Source organism: Neolamprologus brichardi, unplaced genomic scaffold, assembly GCF_056152115.1.
Source record: "Neolamprologus brichardi isolate AB-2024 unplaced genomic scaffold, ASM5615211v1 NODE_ptg000031l+_length_7269946_cov_1, whole genome shotgun sequence".
Lineage (NCBI taxonomy): Eukaryota > Metazoa > Chordata > Actinopteri > Cichliformes > Cichlidae > Neolamprologus > Neolamprologus brichardi.
The window spans coordinates 1,091,222-1,112,579 of record NW_028270136.1 but is presented as its reverse complement, the minus strand read 5'-3'; the positions used below and the strand labels follow the sequence as shown (position 1 = coordinate 1,112,579).

The following is a 21,358-nucleotide window of genomic DNA, read 5'->3' as shown; positions in this document are numbered from 1 at the left end:
CTCCTCGTCTGAACTGTCCAGAAGTTGCTGTCTGTCCTCAGAGACCAAAGCTGCATACTCAGTCTCCTTGGTCCTCCACTGAGGTAATGAAGGTGGACAAACCAGCAGGCAGAAATAGCTGGAAAAATTGTTGGGATGAAGAAGACGACAAATCATTTTGTCTGTAAGTTTCAGCTTCATTTATACACAGTTTACAGGGAAAAAGTCTCAACAGGAAATACAAACTACATCCTGTCAATGTCTCATTTGACTGAAGTGAACTGGAGTCAACTGAACTCAATTAAAGTGACTATTTGGCCCCCACTTCACCTCCACAGATGAAAGCATTGGGCTACCTACACTGTGATGGCATGCCACACATGGTAAGCTCCACACCTCACCACCCGTTGATTCACTTTAGTTTAATTTACAGTCACTACTTTAAAATAGTCTAGTCTATTGTTCAATATTGTTTCTTTATTAAATGTATTTATTTTTCCATCACACCTTCCAATGTTTATATGGTGTGCACACATATTAACCTTGCAAGGTCAAAGTTCTGTTTTATGTTATATTAATACATCTTTCTTTGTTTGAGTTACCTGGGAGTTGGCTTCTCCTCTTGTCTGGCAAAAGGTGTGGCAAAGGGCTGGTAGACCTGAAGTACCACTGACAGCCTAATTGGATTGCACCACATGCTTCATTGTCTGGGGGGTGTTTCATGTTTGTTTAATTGTTTTGTATTAGTTGCTTATATGGCAGCCATTCTGTTTTCCCCCGTGTGTGTCATTTGGTTTAGCTAAACCGGTATTTAAGTTCCCCCGTGTGTCATTTCAGGAGGTCAGTTTATCTTATGTTTGTTTGAGGTTTTGTTAATTATTATCTTCAGTTTAGTCTATTGAGTTGACCTCTTTTATTGGTCTGCCTATTTAAGTTTTGGCTTTGTTAAATATATTTTCATATTTTTGGGGGTCAATAAAACCCCCTTTTTGAATTAAACACCTGTGTCCTTTATGCTTTACTGCTTGGTCCCTGACAATTGGTGGCAGCAGTGGGATCAACCAGTGTTGGACACAGGTCTTTTTCTTTTTTTTTTCTTCTGTTTTTCCCCATGAGGAAGAAGAATGCATCGTGGTGGCAAGAATGAAAAGAAAAAGGGATCTGCTCACCAAACCTGTGATGAGGAGGAAAATGGAGCATCAGGAGTCACTGAAGTTGTGGAGAGAGTGGAAAAAGAGCCTACTGTGTCTGACCTAGTCAATATGCTACATGCTCACATGGGACAACAGGACGTCCGGGATGCAAAACAGAGTGAGTTAAATGCACGACAAGAACAGCGATTTAAAGCCCTTCAACATCAGTTTAGACTTCTGCAGTCAGAAATCCAAGTCAGAACATCACCATCAGATTCTGCAGAGGCTTGCTCTGAACCATTAGTCTGATATTCATCCTTCTTCCTCTGCTCAGCAGGCCCAGGCTGAACCAGTTATGACTAATTCCAATCCAGCCATTTCACCAGCATTTCAGTTTCCCCTACAAATAGAGGGCAAATTGGAAAGATTAACTGAAGCTGATGATATAGAACATTTCCTGATCACATTTGAACGTATGGCTACAGCTTATCGATGGCAGAAATCAGATTGGGTTTTTCGTTTGATACCCTTGCTTACTGGTAAAGCTAGAGGTGCCTATGTTCACATGGACATTGATGATTCATTAGACTATGATAAAGTGAAATCAGCTATTCTGTCAAAATATGATATTAACCCTGAGACATATAGGCAAAGATTCAGATCCCTGGACGTTCAACCAGATGAAAGCCCTCGTGAGCTATATGCGAGACTGAAGGAGCTTTATGGGAAATGGATCCAGCCAAAGGGTAAAACTATTCATGACATTGGTGAAACTATAATCTTGTAGCAGTTTCTCAGAATGTTATCTCCTGAGCTTCAGGTTTGGATCAGAGAACATAACCCTGGCTCAGCAATGGAAGCGGCTCGGTTAGCTGATGTTTTTGTTGCTGCCAGAAAGAAGGGTCAAGCATGGAGCCATAATGCATGGAAGGCATCGAGGGACACCTGGAAGATACCTCAGCAAAACCATCTGGATTCAGCAAATACAAGCACCAGTAAGACCCCTCAGTCTACCACTAGACCACCAAAGGCCTCCGGTAAGAAGCTCATTTGTTATCTTTGTGGATTAGAGGGCCATACGAAACCTATGTGCCCAAGAAATTCTGCTAAAATGGTACAAATGTGCTTTGCCTCCCGTTCTAATGTTGATCCTGAGCAGGAGAGTGACAAATCCATCAAAATGAGTCAGATTGAAGTGAATGGGGTTCTACTCAATGCCCTTCTTGACTCTGGCAGTTCTCGGTCCCTTATTCACTCAGATTTTGCCCCACCTAATATTGTTCGTACCAGTGATACAATTTCAATCTGTTGTGTCCATGGAGATGAGAAAAGAGATCCGACATCTACATTAAAGTTCAGGACCAGATGTATCTGCTGAATGTGGGTGTTGTGAGCAGTTTGCCTTACTCTGCCGTGTTAGGGCGTGACCTTCCTGTGCTTTTTGATTTGTTGGAGTCTGAGCAGACTGAGGAGTGCAATGTAGCCGTTACCAGAGCTCAGGCTAAGCAAGTCAGTACCTACTCTGAGACCCTGAGTGCCCTGCCTTTCTTTGATGAGGAGTTTGAACCAACTGTGGTGAAGCCACAGAAGACCCGCAGACAAAGAAGGCAGGAGAAATTCCAATTTTCACCTGTGCAGACACTAACAGACGCTGAGCCAACATCGTCACCCCTAGGGTTTACTATTCCAACTGAAATTGCTGAACTCCAAAAATCTGATCAATCTTTAATATCTCTTTTCCAGAAGGCCAAAGAAAAGGAACCTGGAGTGGAACAGGTTCTCAACAGGGAGTACATCGAGTACATCTTGCAAAATGACATTCTCTATCGTCAGCAGGGGTCGGTGCTGCAGCTGGTGGTTCCCCAGAAGGTGAGAAACGCCATTCTCACCTTGGGGCATTCTATTCCGTGGGCTGGCCACCTTGGTAAACACAAGACCACAGCTCGCATCAAACATCATTTCTACTGGCCTGGTCTTAGCAAAGATGTGGCTCAGTTTTGTAAAAGTTGCCCACAGTGTCAGATAACATCTGCCAAAATCCCCCATAGAGCTCCACTCCAACCTCTCCCTGTCATTGGCACTCCTTTTGAGCGTCTTGGAATGGATATTGTAGGGCCTGTTGAGAGGAGCAAAGCAGGAAATCGTTACATGCTTGTTGTAACAGATTATGCCACAAAATATCCTGAGGTGTTCCCTTTAAAATCTATAAAGGCCAAGCCCATTGCATTTTGTTTAGTGCAGTTCTTTGCAAGAGTTGGGTTTCCACGAGAAATACTAACTGATCAAGGCACTAACTTCATGTCTACTTTGTTAAAGCAAGTTTATCAGTTGTTGGGTATCTGGAGTCTGAGAACTTCACCATACCACCCTCAAACTGATGGGCTGACAGAACGCTTTAACCAGACATTGAAACAGATGCTCAGAAAGTTTGTCAACAACAGTGGTAATGATTGGGATCAATGGCTGCCATATCTACTCTTTGCTTATAGAGAAGTCCCCCAAGCCTCCACAGGTTTTTCCCCTTTTGAGCTGTTGTATGGTTATGAGGTTCGTGGCCCTCTAACTCTGTTAAAGGAGATCTGGGAGGGAGACAAGGCGGAGGAGGGACCCAATAACATTTTGTCTTATCTCATTCAGATGAGAGAACGGTTAGAGAAAATGAGTGAACTTGCTCAATCACATATGGTGGAGGCCCAGCAGCAGAAGTCTTGGTATGATAAATCTGCTCGTCAGCGTTCGTTTGAGCCAGGACAAAAGGTGCTCGTGCTCCTCCCCAGTGACAACAACAAATTGCTGGCAAAGTGGCAGGGGCCATTTGAAGTTATGAGGAAGCTGGGACCCACCACATATGAGGTGTCCACCCCAGGGCAGTTGCGCCCCAGCAAGGTCTTGCATATAAACCTTCTGAAGGAGTGGGTGGTGCGCATTGAACACAAGGCGGATGCAATGCTCATACGGCGAGTGCCTGAAGAAGATGAAGCAGATGAGCAATATCTACCACCTGCTGGCTGTCTAGATTATGATCTCAGCCATCTCCCAGAGGACAAGCAGCAGCAGGTGAGAGAAATGTGTAAAGCAGCAGTCTTTCAAGAGAATCCAGGGAGAACTGACATTGTCGAACATGATATTGTGGTACGAGAAGGTGCCTCTGTGAGACGATTGAGTTACAGGATCCCAGAACGTCTGCTGCCTTCATTGAAGAAGGAAATCGATTTGATGCTATCCCTAGGGATCATTGAAAGATCTAAAAGCGAATGGTGCAACCCTGTGGTCTTGGTACCCAAAAGGGATGAGAGTATGAGGTTCTGCATTGATTTCAGGTACCTGAACTCCGTATCCATGTTTGACTCCTACCCAACACCAAGAATTGATGATCTACTTGAACGTCTGGGAAAAGCAAGGTACCTGACCACAATAGATCTGTGTAAGGGTTACTGGCAGGTCCCACTCACTCAACGGTCCAGAGAGTTCAGAGCATTCAGAACACCATGGGGGCTTTTCCAATTTACAGTCTTGCCATTTGGATTACATGGAGCTCCAGCAACTTTCCAACGGCTAATGGATCAGGTATTACGTGACTGCTCTGACTTTGCTGCTGCTTACTTGGATGATATTGTTATCCACAGCAACACCTGGGAGGAGCATGTGGAACACCTGCAAACTGTTCTGGACCACTTGCACTCAGCTGGGTTGACGGTGAATACGTCAAAGTGTGTTTTCGCCGCTGCTGAGACAGAATACCTGGGCCATGTCATCGGCAAGGGGGTTATCAGGCCACAGGTCAGCAAAATCGAGGCCATGGAATCATCCCCCCTGCCCCAAACAAGGAAGCAGCTGAGATCCTTTTTGGGCATGGCAGGTTTCTACCGTCGTTTCATCCCTCAGTTCTCCAACAGGGCAGCTCTGCTCACAGACCTGACGGGATCACGCTCCCCCAATTACATCCAGTGGACAGAGGAGGCAGTGGCAGCATTTCATGACATCCAACAGTCACTAAGTAAGCAACCGGTTTTGTACAGTCCCAACTTTGATGAACCATTCATATTACAGACTGATGCTTCAGATCGGGGCCTGGGAGCTGTCCTCCTTCAGGAAACCAGGGAAGGCCGCCATCCAGTGGCTTACATCAGCCGGAAACTGTTTCAACGGGAAGTTCGGTATTCCTATGGCATGCCACACATGGTAAGCTCCACACCTCACCACCCGTTGATTCACTTTAGTTTAATTTACAGTCACTACTTTAAAATAGTCTAGTCTATTGTTCAATATTGTTTCTTTATTAAATGTATTTATTTTTCCATCACACCTTCCAATGTTTATATGGTGTGCACACATATTAACCTTGCAAGGTCAAAGTTCTGTTTTATGTTATATTAATACATCTTTGAGTTACCTGGGAGTTGGCTTCTCCTCTTGTCTGGCAAAAGGTGTGGCAAAGGGCTGGTAGATCTGAAGTACCACTGACAGCCTAATTGGATTGCACCACATGCTTCATTGTCTGGGGGGTGTTTCATGTTTGTTTAATTGTTTTGTATTAGTTGCTTATATGGCAGCCATTCTGTTTTCCCCCGTGTGTGTCATTTGGTTTAGCTAAACCGGTATTTAAGTTCCCCCGTGTGTCATTTCAGGAGGTCAGTTTATCTTATGCTTGTTTGAGGTTTTGTTAATTATTATCTTCAGTTTAGTCTATTGAGTTGACCTCTTTTATTGGTCTGCCTATTTAAGTTTTGGCTTTGTTAAATATATTTTCATATTTTTTGGGGTCAATAAAACCCCCTTTTTGAATTAAACACCTGTGTCCTTTATGCTTTACTGCTTGGTCCCTGACATACACCTTAGACCTAAAGAAGCTTAATTCAAAATTGGACCCTTGTTAAGTCTCACTGTGGCATGCAAAACTCTAAAAACGATGAATGGACTAACTGTCTGAGCTTGGAGGGCAGCTTGGATGAGCCCTGAGTAAAGGAGGGCTCCAATAAGACCAGCAGCACCAGTGCCTGAGCCCCAGCCTTCCAGTACACTCCTGGAGCAGACAGACAAAACACGGTTGGAAGACCATTCACAGCTTCTTAAACTCATTTGTGACCGGGACTTTATCTGCTGTGAGTCTAAGCTGTAAGCAGGAAACTTGGCTGATTTTCTTGAAGGTACTGTTAAAAAGCTCTGTCACTGTGGATCTTGATATTTAGAGTCAAGCGCCCAAACGACCTAACTTAATGGAAAACGTCTGATATCAAGAATATCAGATTGATAACTTTTTTTTGCAACCCTGTAGCAGTCCATCTGTTCTCTGCTAGGCGTCAGCACAGCCAGTTACTGAGGCCAGCTACATTTGTGCTGCTGACGTCTTTAAATGATCTGAAAGGTCATATAACCTACTCTGTGGTGGAGAAAAATCTGCTGGTTTGTGTTTGTTTTTTTTAGTGTGTAATTTATTAATGAGCAGGTGTGTGTGTCTGTGTGCACAACTTATGGAGACAGCACTCCAACCTCTGCTTGCTTCTGGCTCTATAAAACACTATGATGCTCCAGAAACAAATGGGTGACATCAGGGAGAAAATGATGAATGGAAATTTGTGTAAAATTCATACAAATTTTGTCATCATGCAGGAACTTAAAGATTGTGAAGAAAGTAGAATTTCAAAAGTGCAAACTTTACTCTAATCTTTGTCACAGACCCAAGTCATTTAATCTGGACAAGCTGTTTGAATCTTCAATAAGAGAGCAGCAACTGAATCAGAATCGTGTTCATTGCCCATGAATATGTGCAAACACATACAAGACATTTGGTTCCGGTAGATGGTGACTCCCAAGCACTGCAATGTAAATCACAACAATATGTAAACAACACAATAGACACACAAATTCAAAATTGGCAAAAAGAATGAGTGAGGATTGTTTACCTGCTGAAAAACCCTGTTAGAGAGAGGAAGGACAACTCTCTCAGTCCTGAGCTGATACTGGCAAAGATCACTCCTGCAAACACAGCGACAGAGAACGTGATCAGAGTGAGCAAAGAGGAAGAATTTCTTTTGTTTGAAGGACAAACTTCAGTAAAAAGAGCTCATTTACAGGCCCTTTGTGGGCAGTCACAATGGTTACATTTTAGTTACTGGTGAACTGAATCAAATTTAGTTGCTCTTTACTGACTTACTTCACTCACATAGAGGTCTGCTTGATTCTAACAGTAATGTCTGAAATAGGGCTGTCTATTAAAATACAGCATTTCTAATACGACTGCTGATGATATTTTGACACAGTCCACAGAAAACACTGAACTCTCTCAGTTGCAGAGAGTGAGCACAGATCTAAAATACTGTTTGTGCAAGCATTCACCTTTATCTACTGATACAAATATCAATGCTAAATTCGCCCCTCTTTGTGATGTAAAATATCATTTCCAGACTCACCTCTAACCCTTTACAGCCTATCAGGACATTTCTAGCAAGCAGGGGCCATCTTTGCATCTTGTATCCAGCTCTTCCAGTAGATCTGTGGTGCCAGTGTCACTACTGTCCATCCATTCGCTTCCGCTTATCCTTTTTCAGGGTCGCGGGGGGCGCTGGAGCCTATCCCAGCTGTCATAGGGCGAGAGACGGGGTACACCCTGAACAGGTCGCCAGTCTGTCACAGGGCTAACAGACAGGGACAGACAACCATTCATGCTCACATTCACTCACACATTCACACCTAGTGGCAATTTGGATTAGCCAATTAACCTATCCCCACAAACTGCATGTCTTTGGACGGTGGGAGGAAGCCGGAGTACCCGCAGGGAACCCACGCAAACACGGGGAGAACATGCAAACTCCACACAGAAAGACCCCGGCCTGATGGTGGAATTGAACTCAGGACTTTCTTGCTGTGCGGCAACAGTGCTAACCACTGTGCCACCATGCTGCCCCAGTATCACTACTGCTTTAAATTAAATGTAAAATTCCAGTTTGGCCCCATATCAGCAAAAAGTCCACTCATCTTTAAAGGTTTACATGCATACACAGCCAGCAGGATTACTATAAAAACACTAGTACTAGTATTTACGGTGGCAGCCTTTAGTTTGGGGCTGGTATGTTTGGTGCCTTGGAGCCCCGTTTTTCTGCTGCATCACCTTTAGACTCAGCATTTCCTGAAGCACTCCCTCATCCAGTAGCGGTTTTAGATACGGGCGACACGGGCGGTTGCCCGGGGCAGCATCGTGGTGGGGGGCGCCATCACCGGCATCGGCAAAAAAAAAAATGCTCGTACTCATGCTGCCCCGACGTCAGCCAGCGCATATTGGGAATGGCATAGGCACCGATTGGTTTTCTATCGCCCATTTGCTGGGAGTAAGGGCGCCCTTCGTTTGCGAGGAGCGCCTGCTGCTTGTGACACAGGGAGGAGAGGGCGGGGCGGCGGGGGATTTTCTAACCGCAGCATCTAATAACCAACTCGCAAAGTAAAACAAAATAAAAACAAACCAACAAACACAAAAACACCAGACATTATAATACAGACTTATAATTTTCACCGATGTGTTTTTTTTTTTAATTTTATCTGTGTTTTTTTTAATTCTATACACGAAAAGTGAGCGCGAGAGCCCTCGGCGCGCCTGCTCGCTGCTGAAGTCAAAGTAAACTTTATTGTCATCTCCGCTACAGTCCAGTATATAGAGAGACGAGACGACGAGGCTCCAGTTACAGCAGTGCAAGTAAACAAACAATAAATATAAGAAGAGTAAGAAAATAAATATACACGTTAGGACCAGGGGTAAAGGGATCAATAACAATTTAAAATTTATATTTTACAGTTTGATGATTTAAAGTCTCACACACAAGCCGTCGAAAGGGGCGGTGGGCCCTGCTGCTTCCAAATAGAGCACATTTCATTTATAATGTTGTAAATCCAAGCCCATTATGTATTCATGATATGAATCCTGGGTTGTGAGAAATCCTAGAAATGCACCCTAGACAAACAGGCTAGGACCGCAACTGCCCTCATCCACTCTTTCACTGGTACTTTTCCAAACGACAAAGTGTTGGTCATCTTTAATTTGTGATTCCAGTGCTCAGTGCTTTGTGGAGTAATTCAGAGTTAAATACAAACTAGTACACAGAAAAAGAGCAGGACAAACAGGGTCATTAAAATGGCTCCATAGCTCATGATGGGACATGCCAAAAATTCATCGAGGCATTATCGCTGTCCCGTAACCGACTGCTGATTCATATTAAACTGCCTACTTCTCATAAATTCTTTGATATGTGTATTTGATAGCGTTAACTGCTACGATAAATGATTATTTATAGCAGCAGTAAAGCTCTATCAAGCTTCTGTGGAACAACCACAGATGCTCACAGTAGATAAGAAGAAATTAAACCGAAGCAAATAACACAACGTTTTATCTAATCCACCTTCTAAAAGCCCATCAGAGCCATATCAGACACCCTTAATCAGTGGCGGTCCTAGCCTGTTGCACTCCCTCTGCACCCCCCCCCCCCCCCCCCACACACACACACACAAAACATATTAAGGATTGTACATTAACATAGAACTGTTGTCAGAACCATAATGAATTTCACCAGAGAAACACACACACATATGAAGACAGAGAGAGTATGCATAGTATGCAAACAGCCATCATAATTTGTCATACATTGAGAACAGGACAAATCAACAACTGACACTGACTAATTAATATTAAAATCTGTAACATAATGTATTGTTTGGAGTTTAGTCTGTTACTGTTGCTATTTTTACCATTTCTTCTTGGAGCAGCTGTAACTCACATTATTTCCTTAGGGATTAATAAAGTATTCTGATTCTGATTGTTTCAGGATGACCTGCCATTATCCAATCACACATCTGCTTACCTGTATCTTTTGCTCGTTTCTCCTCCTCTTCTTTTCTCTTTTTTCAAAACTGAAGACATGATGGCTTTGAACTTTTCTTGTCCATCTTCCATTGCTTTTAATTTTGCACTCCAGTATGAACACAAATCCCCCAACCCGAGGATCACCACAACATAACTTAACAGACCTACACCTTAGTTCACAGATTCACTTTGTCTAAAGTGTATTTCTAGGATTTCTCACAACCCAGGATTCAAATCATGAATACATAATGGGCTTGGATTTACAACGTTATGAATTAAATGTGCTCTATTTGGAAGCAGCCGGCTCTCCTCCCCTTTCGACAGGTTGTGTGAGAGACTTTAAATCATCAAACTTTAAATTATACATTTCAAATTGTTATTGATCCCTTTACCCCGAGTCCTAAAGTGTATATTTATTTCCTTACTCTAATTATATTTATTGTTTGTTTACTTGCACTGCTGTAACTGGAGCCTCGTCTCTCTATATACTGGACTGTATGTAGTGGAGATGACAATAAAGTTTACTTTGACTTCAGCAGCGAGCAGGCGCACCGAGGGCTCTCGCGCTCACTTTTCGCGTATAGAATTTCGGAAAAACATCGGTGCGAATTATAAGTCTGTATCATGATGTCTGATGTTTCATGTTTGTTGGTTTGTTTTTATTTTGTTTTATTTTGCGAGTTGGTTATTAGATGCTGCTCCAGCCACCAGAGAATCCCCCGCCGCCCCGCCCTCTCCTCCCTGTGCCGCAAGCAGCAGGTGCACCTCGCAAACGGAGGGCGCCCTTACTCCCAGCAAATGGGCGATAGAAAACCGATCGGTGCCTGTACCATTCCCAGTATGCCAATATGATATGATATATGACGTCGGGGCAGCATGGGTACGAGATTTTTTTTTTTTTTTTTTTTTTTTTTGCCGATGCCCGTGATGCCGCCCCCACCACAATGCCGCCCCGGGCAACCGCCCGTGTCGCCCGTATCAAAAACCACTACTGCCCTTAATGATAAAAGATCTGATCTGAATTATTAACAAATTGCTTTACCGAGAATACTCATCCACACAGCTGAGGAGAAGGACACCAGGAGGAAACTCGTTGCATTCCAGAAACTCGTTGCATTCCAGTGTTGTTCTGTGCCATGATGGCACAGAACAACACTGGAATGCTGGGAAAAAAGAACAGGAATTAACCAGGAAAGCTGAAAAGCACCATGACAGCGATGTTTTTATGCAGACAGCAAGAAGAACTCGGTCTGTTAACAACTGACTTCCTGACTATATCACACACAAAACATATAAAGTCCAAGTTTTCTTTTCTTTTTCAGCTCTGATTAGTCAGAAACCAGGCACAGCCATTAACCAAGTAGGTTTGTTTATTGCTCCAATTTCATATGTTTGGTCACTGCTAAGCTCTCATTCATAAATTTAACATCTTATATACATGAAAACATTAAAGCCAGACGAAAACAAATGGAGATCATTATTGCCAAAAGACATCACAGCAGCTTAGCAGCAGTACAAAAAGAGCGCCAAAGGTGGGATTGAGTGGAAATAATATGCAAATAAAACAAAGTTCTTGTTGTTTTCTTCTTCTTTCTCTTTTTTTAAACCAAACTCAAACCTCATGTTGCCAGCGGGGCTAAAATCCTGACACCTGATACAAACACACTACTGTAAAACAGGAAGGACGTCACAGTTTTTGTTTTGCAAGTTTGTCAAAGAAACAACTATTTTTTTATTATCAGTGCAGTGAAATCAGCTCGTACCAATAATGTGAGTGATGATTGTTAGTTACTGTAAAAACACAGCAAGTGGAAACAAAGAACAGCAATCAAAGTAATAATTACCCATAAGGCATTGTGTGGATCACAAAGGGAGCAAAGAGTTTGATGAAGAGTGTTGGTAGGATGTCAGCTAACAGCACAGCCTGCCAAGAAAAATGAAACAACTGAACATCTGTGGACACAAATGACACAGCTTTTAGTTTCTGCCACACCATCCATCCTTATGCCCTCCTTCACTATCATCCATCAATCTCCTCTGAGGTCTTCCTCTTTTCCTCTTTTCCACTCATAAAAGCTGAGAAGTTCACTTAACCCTAAACATAGAACGACTTTGAAACGTGACCACTGCCAAACTACACTGCTCAAAAAATAAAGGGAACACTTGAGTCACACATCAGATCTCAATGAATGAGATTTTTAACTTGAGAATCTGAACTGGTAAAGTACATCATGCAGTTTATTGTGGAAAAATAAGATGTAACGATGGAAATGGAATCAGAGGAAACCAAAGACATCCTCTGCCTGGAACATGATTAGTATATGAGCTCTCGCAGCGCTCCTCATCACATGACAGTCCTGCTGCAGGGTTAGAGCTGTGCACTCTGAATAGACTGCAGGTACCTTCTCTTACTATGAGCAGTGACATAGAAATAGTTGTTGTTACTCCTCCAGTGAAATGCAAATGAAAATTATGCATCTTTCATTTGCACCTGCGCAGGTGAAATGCATTCACAACAGTTTCTGTTTCCTGATTGGACAGATCAACATCTCTGAAGACTTTGTGCCAGAATCCAGTGATCAAGTATTCCTTTCATTTATTTGAGCAGTGCATATTTAAATACACATTTGTTTTCTTACAGACGCCGTTTCATTTTGTAACTCTTGTTTCTCGAGAATGTCATATGCGGCGCTCAGCATCACCACGTAATGTTGCACAAACCGAGGAGCCTGTATAGATGGGGAAAGATAAAAACGAGATACGGAGATGCATCAAAAAATAACAACTTAATCAGCGGCTGCAAAATCCCCCCCCCCCCCCCCCCCCACCAAAAAAAAAAACAACAAAAAAACAAATTGTGCACTCTCAAACCTTTTGCATTAGCAAGCATTTATCAGCTACTCATAGTTTAGTTTTTAAAATTCATTTAAGGATACATTGTTTAAAATACTATTAAAACTGGTTCAACGTAAGTCTTATTCACTCACATTAATAAGACTTTCACAGTCTTTGTGCTTTTCATGTCGTTAACCTTTGTTTTCAAGCTTCTTAAAAGTCTTTCTTTTCCATCTTCCTCCTGTCTGTCCTTTCAGTTTACTTCCTCATTATTTTCTAGCTTTGTGTATTTTTCCCTCCCTCCTTTGTTCTTTGCTTGTTTTCCAGTAGCAGCTAAAGTGCCTTTTCATTTCACTACCTGCCACCCTGTACTTTCCATCTGTGTTTCAGTTTACTTACTAACGTGAATTACCAGTGTGACAGAATTAAATGACAACTTTTCTTTTGTGACTTATTTGTGGCTTTTTGTTATTCCTAGAAGGTTGAATGGCAATAAAGTAAAGAGAGAGATCGAGGGATATGCAGAAAATGGCAAACACAACAGAACTCAGGTCTCTGCAATGAGTACACAGGTCTCAATAGTTGGAGCACGAGTACTCGGTCCTTGCCCTTTCCTCTGCCTTTCTGTCTCCATTTCCCCTTCGCTCCCTTTCAGTCGTACATGCTCGAGACCTTTACTTAGACTTAGAGACTTAGAGTTTTTTATTGTCAATGTGCAGTTTCTTGCACAGCGAAATTGGGTAGCTGGACCACAAAGGTGCAAAGGTAAGAAGAGAAAACAATATACAACAAGGGGAAACAAATAAATAATTAAAATAAAATAAAAAGCATATATGCATACATATATGTGAGTGAAACTATATACATGGAGTATGCGTAAGAACCATTGAAACAGAAACATTGTGGGTCTGTATACAAGAGCAGTTATATAGTATAATAAATAAATAAGGGTGGAGGGGCTAAGGTCATTTAGGGTGCAGATGGAAATTCTGCTGAGACCACACCTTTTATGCCTTACACTTTAACTCCACCACCCCCCACTTTTAGATAATTTAAGTGGAAATTAAACACAGCAGCAGCAGGTAACTTTTCAAGCACAATGTGTCACACTAACAGGTCTGCAGTGCAGATCAATCAAATAAAAGAGTTAAACTCTTTCATTAAAGATGGCATTCGATTGTTCAAAATATATATTTTTGGCACGTTGTCAGAATATTCAACCAAAGTCTTCAATTATTTTTCCACTGCATGTTAAAATCGCATGTACATTTTTTAGGTGTGGTTTGAGATGTAAAGGGCGGGACTAATGATAGTCATCTCTCCAGCAGTGCATATAAAGCTGCACTTGTTCCCCCCTCACCACGCAGAGGTACTGCTACACTGTGCTTCATCACGGCCATGGCTTTCTGCAAACTTCTGCTAACTGTGTTGGTGCTGCTCCACAACAGTGGTGGTGAGAGAGAAAAATGCTGAACCTTAATTTCCCAACTCCAGAGCCCAGATTTCAGAGTGCAGCCTAGATAGACTGATGCTCTAATGCTTATCATCCATTCTGAGCAAAATAGCAAACAGCTCTTACTTTAATGGGATTTAATTTTCTTACATCCAGCATTTTGTTTGTTTTTCAGGTCTACTGGGAAATGAAGTGAGGAGCTCCATCATTGGTGCAGAGGATGCCAAAAAGGATCGTTGGCCCTGGATGGTTCACCTCAACATGACATCTAATGATTCGAAAATGAAATGGGGCTGCGGCGGCACCATCGTTGCAGAGCAGTGGGTGCTGACTTCTGCACAGTGCGTGGCTAAGTAAGTCTGTGTGTGTTTGCAGAAACGTGTCTCATTATTTTTATGAACATCCTCCAGAGCAGTCATAACAAAAAAGCTTCACACTGCATGTGAGTATTTTGGGGGAATAATTACTCATAGGGACCTTCACTGTTGGCCAATAAAGACAAAATCATTTCAGGACACTTTCCCACTCGCCTAACTTGTCAGACCTGGAGGCCTCAGTCAGTATTTAAATACACCATATGCACATTTCAGCATCTTAAGCTGTGTTTTTAGTGAGTAGCTGCATATTTACACACCCAGCAGACACTGCATCAAGTCCAAACTAATGTAATGTTTACTCCACTGCAGCTCCTTTTCTTTTAGTCCCTGCCAACTATGAAAAAGCATGTGCAGCCCTTTAAACTGCTGAATGCACCAGTGTCCACAAAACCCATGTGTAGTGTTGTTTTGTTGAAGGCTTGGTCATTCCAAAATACATGAGACTTAATGTGTGTGTTTCTCTTGTCATGCAGTCTTCATTATCATCGATCGTTCGTTGTTGTCGGCGCATATCAGCTGCAAAAGGCGGCTAAACGTTACATGCATATAGCCAATATTGTTCAATACCAAGACCTGGGCAACGGCAACACAAATGACATCGCTCTGATCAAGCTGAAGAAACCGATTACATTTTCAAAAGATGTTTCACCAGTGGCTCTGCCTGACAAGGATGACACCTTTGGTCCATCATCTGAGTGCTGGATGACTGGCTGGGGGGAAGTGGGAAATGGTGGTAAGTTAAGCACAGAAAGTAGGCTTTAAAATGTTCACGCTGTAAAAGGCAGGCTCACGGATCCATTGTAAATTGCCATACTGTCACCAGTAAACTGTATTTAATTGTGTATAAACATAACCTACATCCATACTTTGCATAGTAAGGCACTTCACAGATAAGAAACATCACCTTTCTGTCACTTCCATACTTTTCCTGTGTGTCCACAGTTCCACTGAAAGCTCCAGAAACACTTCAGGAGCTCAAGATTTCCATCATCTCTCAGAGTACCTGTAAGGAGAGGTTTCCTCAGATAGCCTCTAATACACTATGCACAAATGACAGCAAGGGAAGGGGTGCCTGCAAAGTGAGTTTTTCCCTTTGTTGTAGTCTTTTGCATTTAATCAAATGGATTATTACCACTTTGAAATAAACAAACACTTTTTGATTTATCACACATGAAGTACTTTACTTTCACTCAGCTGAATTTACTTGACAGAAACTAGTAACAGTTACTCGTTACTTTGGAGCTTATTGTTGAATCTAAGTCTAAGTTGTGCGTTTTGCTTCCACAGGGAGACTATGGTGGTCCACTGGTGTGCCGTAAAGGGGGGAAATTCGTTCAGGTGGGAATCATGAGTTCTGGTGGTTGTGGCCCCAAGGACGGCCCTGGCGTCTGTACTGAGGTTGCAAAGTATCTGACCTTCATAAACGACTACATCCACCGTCCTGGGAAAGCTCCAGCTGAGATGTGAACTCCTCAGAAACCGACACTGCCCGCTGTACTCATCTCATAAGCTGTCTTACTTTTAGCTTCTTTCCTGTAAAGCACTGTCACTCCATGGTAGCTGACTGCAGTTAACAGATTTCTTTGCATTAAAGCTTTAAAGCATCACTTTAGTGTCTCTTTGTGATTTGAAGAATTCCTGTTCACGTTTCAAAAAAGGCACTGATGACACCCCCACGTCCATAGCAACGCCTTCCTTGGATACATAGTTATATGTGTGCAAATTTTTCAATCTGATTTTTAGCATTTTTACAAGTCTATATTATATACTGGGCCGGTTCTAGACAGGCATACATGAGGGGGCAGAGAGAAATGTAAAGACAAGACAACACTCTTTGCAGTCGTCTTCTCTTGCATCATTTCTCCTTGTGTCCTTTCATCTCCTCCTTCTCCATCGCTAGTACTTCTTTCCTTATTCTCAAGCTTCCGTGCTACCTCATCCACCCAATTCATTTCTGTGTTGTAACTACTCTGCAGTGACTAAATGTCATCACAACAGTTTGTTAATTGGATAAAATCAACTGTTATCTTTTCTTTCTTTCTTCTACTTTAGTGTCACGGTTGTTAAAGAGTGGACTCAGGCGCGGAGCTCAGAAATAATGACAGTGCATTTATTTACAGTGCAGCAAGGTGACAACAGTTCAAATGAGCAACGATGGTGACAGTGCGTCCCTCCTTCCGTGTAAGCCCGTGCGTGGTAGTGAGTGCCCGTCTCTCCTCCAAGTGCTTCCTTTGTGTCCGTAAATCCTCCGTCAATCCCTGGGTGAACACACACACGACAGCAAAATGAGTACGAAGATCAGACAGCACTTCAATAACTAGTGATGTGACGTTCTGTATCGAGGCTTCGAAGCTTGTGTCGAGTAATGGAGGGGGCGTTTCCGCGATGCGCGTATCGAGGCTTGCTTCATTTATGGGAGGAGCTGAAAATGATGATGTCCGAAGCCTCGCTGCCCGGCTCTACCACGTGACTGGTTCATAAAGTGTTTCGAACTTTGCCGCGAGATATGACAGCGATATAAACCCCTCAGACTTCATTCAAAAATGTGGGTGTTTGATGGAGAGTTGCGGTTAGTGAGAGTTTGGAGACAGTTTGGAGGTTTATGAGAGTGAGGAGAGAAAGTCAGGAGAGAATGGAGCCAGCTAAGAAGAGGAGGATGTCCTCCCCTGTGTGGGAACATTTTGATTTTATTCCTCCCAACAAGGTATGTAAATCTCTACAGAAGATGTATTTTCATAATACTGATGGTGCAATACAATTTATGTTAAGCTGTCTTTACTTTTGTACAAGGGAAGTGTTTGCTATGTGCCAGGGAGCTGGGATATAACAACAACACCTCATCCATGCTTAGGCACTACAGAGCTTTGCATGAGAATAAGGGGAACACCGATTGTGGAGCAAGACCAGGTGAGCCATCAAATGCCATGATAATATAGCATGCAGTAATGTTACTAAATTATATAACAATATTATACAACTGTAATAAGTTACGTGTGTGATATTTATATTTGTGCTTTGTCTTTGTTGTCTTTCCTCAGGAGAACAATCTCAAATAGATGAAGACCTGGTTAGCATGGTGATTGAGGACTCCCAGCCATTTAGCATTGTGGAGGACAAAGGATTTAAAAGATTTGTTAAATCATTAAATCCTAGCTATGTTCTCCCCACTAAAAGGTCATAAAAGCAGTGAAAATTTAGTTTTTACTGAATAAAATTTGAACAGGCAGGACTGAGGCTCAAAGCCTCAGAGGTATGGACAACTCAGTAGTTGTCCATACCTCAACGTTACAAAAGCACAACTACTGTCCACACCCCAACCACACCTCACCTCACAGTAAATGATCATTTCCATTTTAAGCATTTCCAAATAATGATTTTCCATACTGCCAGTATAAATATACACAGTATGCTGCCATCACTACAATATACATTTTTTACACACTCCTTTTGTTGTTGACATTTACAGGCTGTGTGCAAATGGCCACACTCTTCAAATTCATGCCAACTAATATTTTTACGTCCAGTAGATGTCCTACTAGAGCAAATGAAGCTTCAAGAAGCTTTGCACTGGGCTGAACCAATTGGATGAAAAGCTTCAGTGCTTCATGAAGCTTCATCTGCCCATCATTATCAATAACGTTAGCGACTCGAAAACACTACCAGGCTTAGTGCAATACTCCAGCGCTGACCATTAAGTAGCCCTGCTGAAGATGGTAGTTGATGGGCAGCAGCTGGTGGATTGACTGCAGGTGCGGTAGCTCCGGGCGACAGCACTTCCGGGTCGGAGGTAGCCTGTTGCTAGGTTACCTCCTAACACACAGCGGAGCCGGAGGGGAAGACAGGGCGATAGGAGAGACACACATACACACGCACACAAATATACACACACTGGCAGGTCGACCGGTCAGGGCGCCGTCAGATCCTGACATTTAGTAAATGTCCAGGTGAACAAAGTGCTCCCTCTTTATGAGACAAAGTAAAAGTCTTTCTTTATACAATGAAAGACTTTTACTGCTTTGTTCTCACTTTTATTTATTTTGTTTTATTAAATACCTTTTAACTTTTCAGAATCTACACTCAAACCCAACCCATAATAGCCACACAGTGCACTGAAAAACATGTCAATCTTTTACACTTTGCAAATCCAACCAGCAGACTTGGGTGGGCGGGATCTAGTCTATGGTCTGCATGTTTGACACCCCTTAAATATTACATCATAGAAAGTCTCATTTTTGACACATTTGAAAGAGAGTCTTTCCAAATTTCGTTCACAATTTTCACAGTAGCACATAATGTGAACTGGCCTTGATTTGACCACTAGATGGCACTCTGCTCTCAAAAATATTTATAGTGTATATCCAACAACAGGAAGAGAATAAACTGATGCGGTCAGAGGCACGTCATTCTTTTGACTAATTGTCATATTAACATGTAAAAATAAAATAAAATACAGTATTCAGTATGGAACAATAACTAAAACAGATGTGTTCAATATTAATTTTGTGTTATTTATAACACAAAAGATGTGTAGTCTAAGGAGCTTGAAAAGAAAAGCGTCTGGGCTTCTTTAGGTTGCTTGAAGACGTTTCACCTCTCATCTGAGAAGCTTCAGTTCGAGGGTCAAATGGTGGAGAGTCCCAGATTTAAACCCCGTGGCTCATCACATGAGCCAACGTTTGAAAACGGGTGTGGGTCCCAATCATCCAGGGTTTCGGGTGAGCTCACTATGAAACCTAGGCCCACCCTATCATGTGATTTCCTGAGGTCAGATGGCCCAGGGTCTGAGTGGGCGTTAAGGCGTCTGGGAAGGGATCTCAAAACTGGATTATAGATGGCAGAGAGTTGGTGTCGTAAACCACCGCCTCTGTTCAAAGATGGTCGCTCACAGTGGACATAGATGGCTTCTTTCACTCCTCTTTCAAACCATCTGTCCTCTCTGTCCAAATTGTGAACATTGGCATCCTCGAAAGAGTGACCTTTATCCTTAAGATGCAGATGCACTGCTGAGTCTTGTCCTGTGGAGGTGGCTCTTCTGTGTTGTGCCATGCGCTTGTGAAGTGGCTGTTTGGTCTCTCCAATGTAGACGTCTGGACATTCCTCACTGCACTGCATACACCACGTTGTTAAGTCTGTGTTTTGGAGTTTTGTCTTTCGGGCGAACCAGTTTTTGTCTGAGTGTGTTGCTGGGTCTGAAATGCACCAGGATGTCGTGCTTGGAGAAAACTCTCCTGAGTTTCTCTGATACACCGGCTACATAGGGGATGACAATGTTGTTGCGTCTGTCTTTCTTATCGTCCCTCGCTGGTGTCTGATCTTCTTTTCTGTGCCTCTTTGCTGACTTTATGAACGCCCAATTAGGATAACCGCATGTTTTAAGTGCTTCCTTTACATGTGTGTGTTCCTTCTTTATCCCTTCAGGCTTAGAGGGAACATGTTCTGCCCGGGGGTGTAGGGTCCTGATTACTCCAAGTTTGTGTTCCAGAGGGTGATGGGAGTCAAAGAGGAGGTACTCTTTGGTCTCACTGTGGCATGCAGAACTCTAAAAACGATGAATGGACTAACTGTCTGAGCTTGGAGGGCAGCTTGGATGAGCCCTGAGTAAAGGAGGGCTCCAATAAGACCAGCAGCACCAGTGCCTGAGCCCCAGCCTTCCAGTACACTCCTGGAGCAGACAGACAAAACACGGTTGGAAGACCATTCACAGCTTCTTAAACTCATTTGTGACCGGGACTTTATCTGCTGTGAGTCTAAGCTGTAAGCAGGAAACTTGGCTGATTTTCTTGAAGGTACTGTTAAAAAGCTCTGTCACTGTGGATCTTGATATTTAGAGTCAAGCGCCCAAACGACCTAACTTAATGGAAAACGTCTGATATCAAGAATATCAGATTGATAACTTTTTTTTGCAACCCTGTAGCAGTCCATCTGTTCTCTGCTAGGCGTCAGCACAGCCAGTTACTGAGGCCAGCTACATTTGTGCTGCTGACGTCTTTAAATGATCTGAAAGGTCATATAACCTACTCTGTGGTGGAGAAAAATCTGCTGGTTTGTGTTTTTTTTTTTTAGTGTGTAATTTATTAATGAGCAGGTGTGTGTGTGTCTGTGTGCACAACTTATGGAGACAGCACTCCAACCTCTGCTTGCTTCTGGCTCTATAAAACACTATGACGCTTCAGAAACAAATGGGTGACATCAGGGAGAAAATGATGAATGGAAATTTGTGTAAAATTCATGCAAATTTTGTCATAATGCAGGAACTTAAAGATTGTGAAGAAAGTAGAATTTCAAAAGTGAAAACTTTACTCTATACTTTGTCACAGACCCAAGTCATTTAATCTGGACAAGCTAGTACACAGAAAAAGAGCAGGACAAACAGGGTCATGATACGTGTATTTGACAGCGTTAACTGCTACGATAAATGATTATTTATAGCAGCAGTAAAGCTCTATCAAGCTTCTGTGGAACAACCACAGATGCTCACAGTAGATAAGAAGAAATTAAACCGAAGCAAATAACACAACGTTTTATCTAATCCACCTTCTAAAAGCCCATCAGAGCCATATCAGACACCCTTAATCAGTGGCGGTCCTAGCCTGTTGCACTCCCTCTGACCCCCCCCCCCCCCCCCCCCCCCCCCACACACACACACACACACACATATGAAGACAGAGAGAGTATGCATCGTATGCAAACGGCCATCATAATTCGTCATACATTGAGAACAGGACAAATCAAC

General features: G+C 42.6%; 2 protein-coding genes across 2 annotated transcripts; one reads left to right on the top strand and one right to left on the bottom strand.

Annotated features, from left to right (window-relative positions):
- Positions 1–5,963: 5,963 nt before the first annotated feature.
- Positions 5,964–11,956, bottom strand: LOC148094665 (battenin-like). The gene is made up of 5 exons (XM_087837366.1): positions 11,805–11,956; positions 11,094–11,123; positions 11,003–11,058; positions 7,016–7,088; positions 5,964–6,135 (listed from the first exon to the last, which is right to left on the bottom strand). Exons 1-5 carry the CDS (start codon positions 11,954–11,956, stop codon positions 5,964–5,966), a joined length of 483 nt encoding a protein of 160 aa, XP_087693492.1.
- A 2,237-nt stretch (positions 11,957–14,193) lies between these two features.
- LOC148094664 (tryptase-2-like) lies at positions 14,194–16,232 on the top strand. Its single transcript, XM_087837293.1, has 5 exons — positions 14,194–14,248; positions 14,424–14,601; positions 15,099–15,358; positions 15,568–15,704; positions 15,913–16,232. Exons 1-5 carry the CDS (start codon positions 14,194–14,196, stop codon positions 16,090–16,092), a joined length of 810 nt encoding a protein of 269 aa, XP_087693419.1. The 3' UTR covers positions 16,093–16,232.
- The last annotated feature ends 5,126 nt before the right edge of the window (positions 16,233–21,358 follow it).

Bases quoted from the DNA above. Each gene is read 5' to 3' on its own strand.
- LOC148094664 (XM_087837293.1), top strand. From the start codon at position 14,194: ATGGCTTTCTGCAAACTTCTGCTAACTGTGTTGGTGCTGCTCCACAAC. The intron at 14,602-15,098 runs GTAAGTCTGTGT...CTTGTCATGCAG, and splicing joins TCTGCACAGTGCGTGGCTAA to TCTTCATTATCATCGATCGT. The intron at 15,705-15,912 runs GTGAGTTTTTCC...TTGCTTCCACAG, and splicing joins AGGGAAGGGGTGCCTGCAAA to GGAGACTATGGTGGTCCACT.
- LOC148094665 (XM_087837366.1), bottom strand. From the start codon at position 11,956: ATGGTGTGGCAGAAACTAAAAGCTGTGTCATTTGTGTCCACAGATGTT. The intron at 11,124-11,804 runs GTAATTATTACT...CTTTTTTCCCAG, and splicing joins ATCCACACAATGCCTTATGG to CATTCCAGTGTTGTTCTGTG. The intron at 6,136-7,015 runs GTAAACAATCCT...TGTCTGCTCCAG, and splicing joins CTAACAGGGTTTTTCAGCAG to GAGTGTACTGGAAGGCTGGG.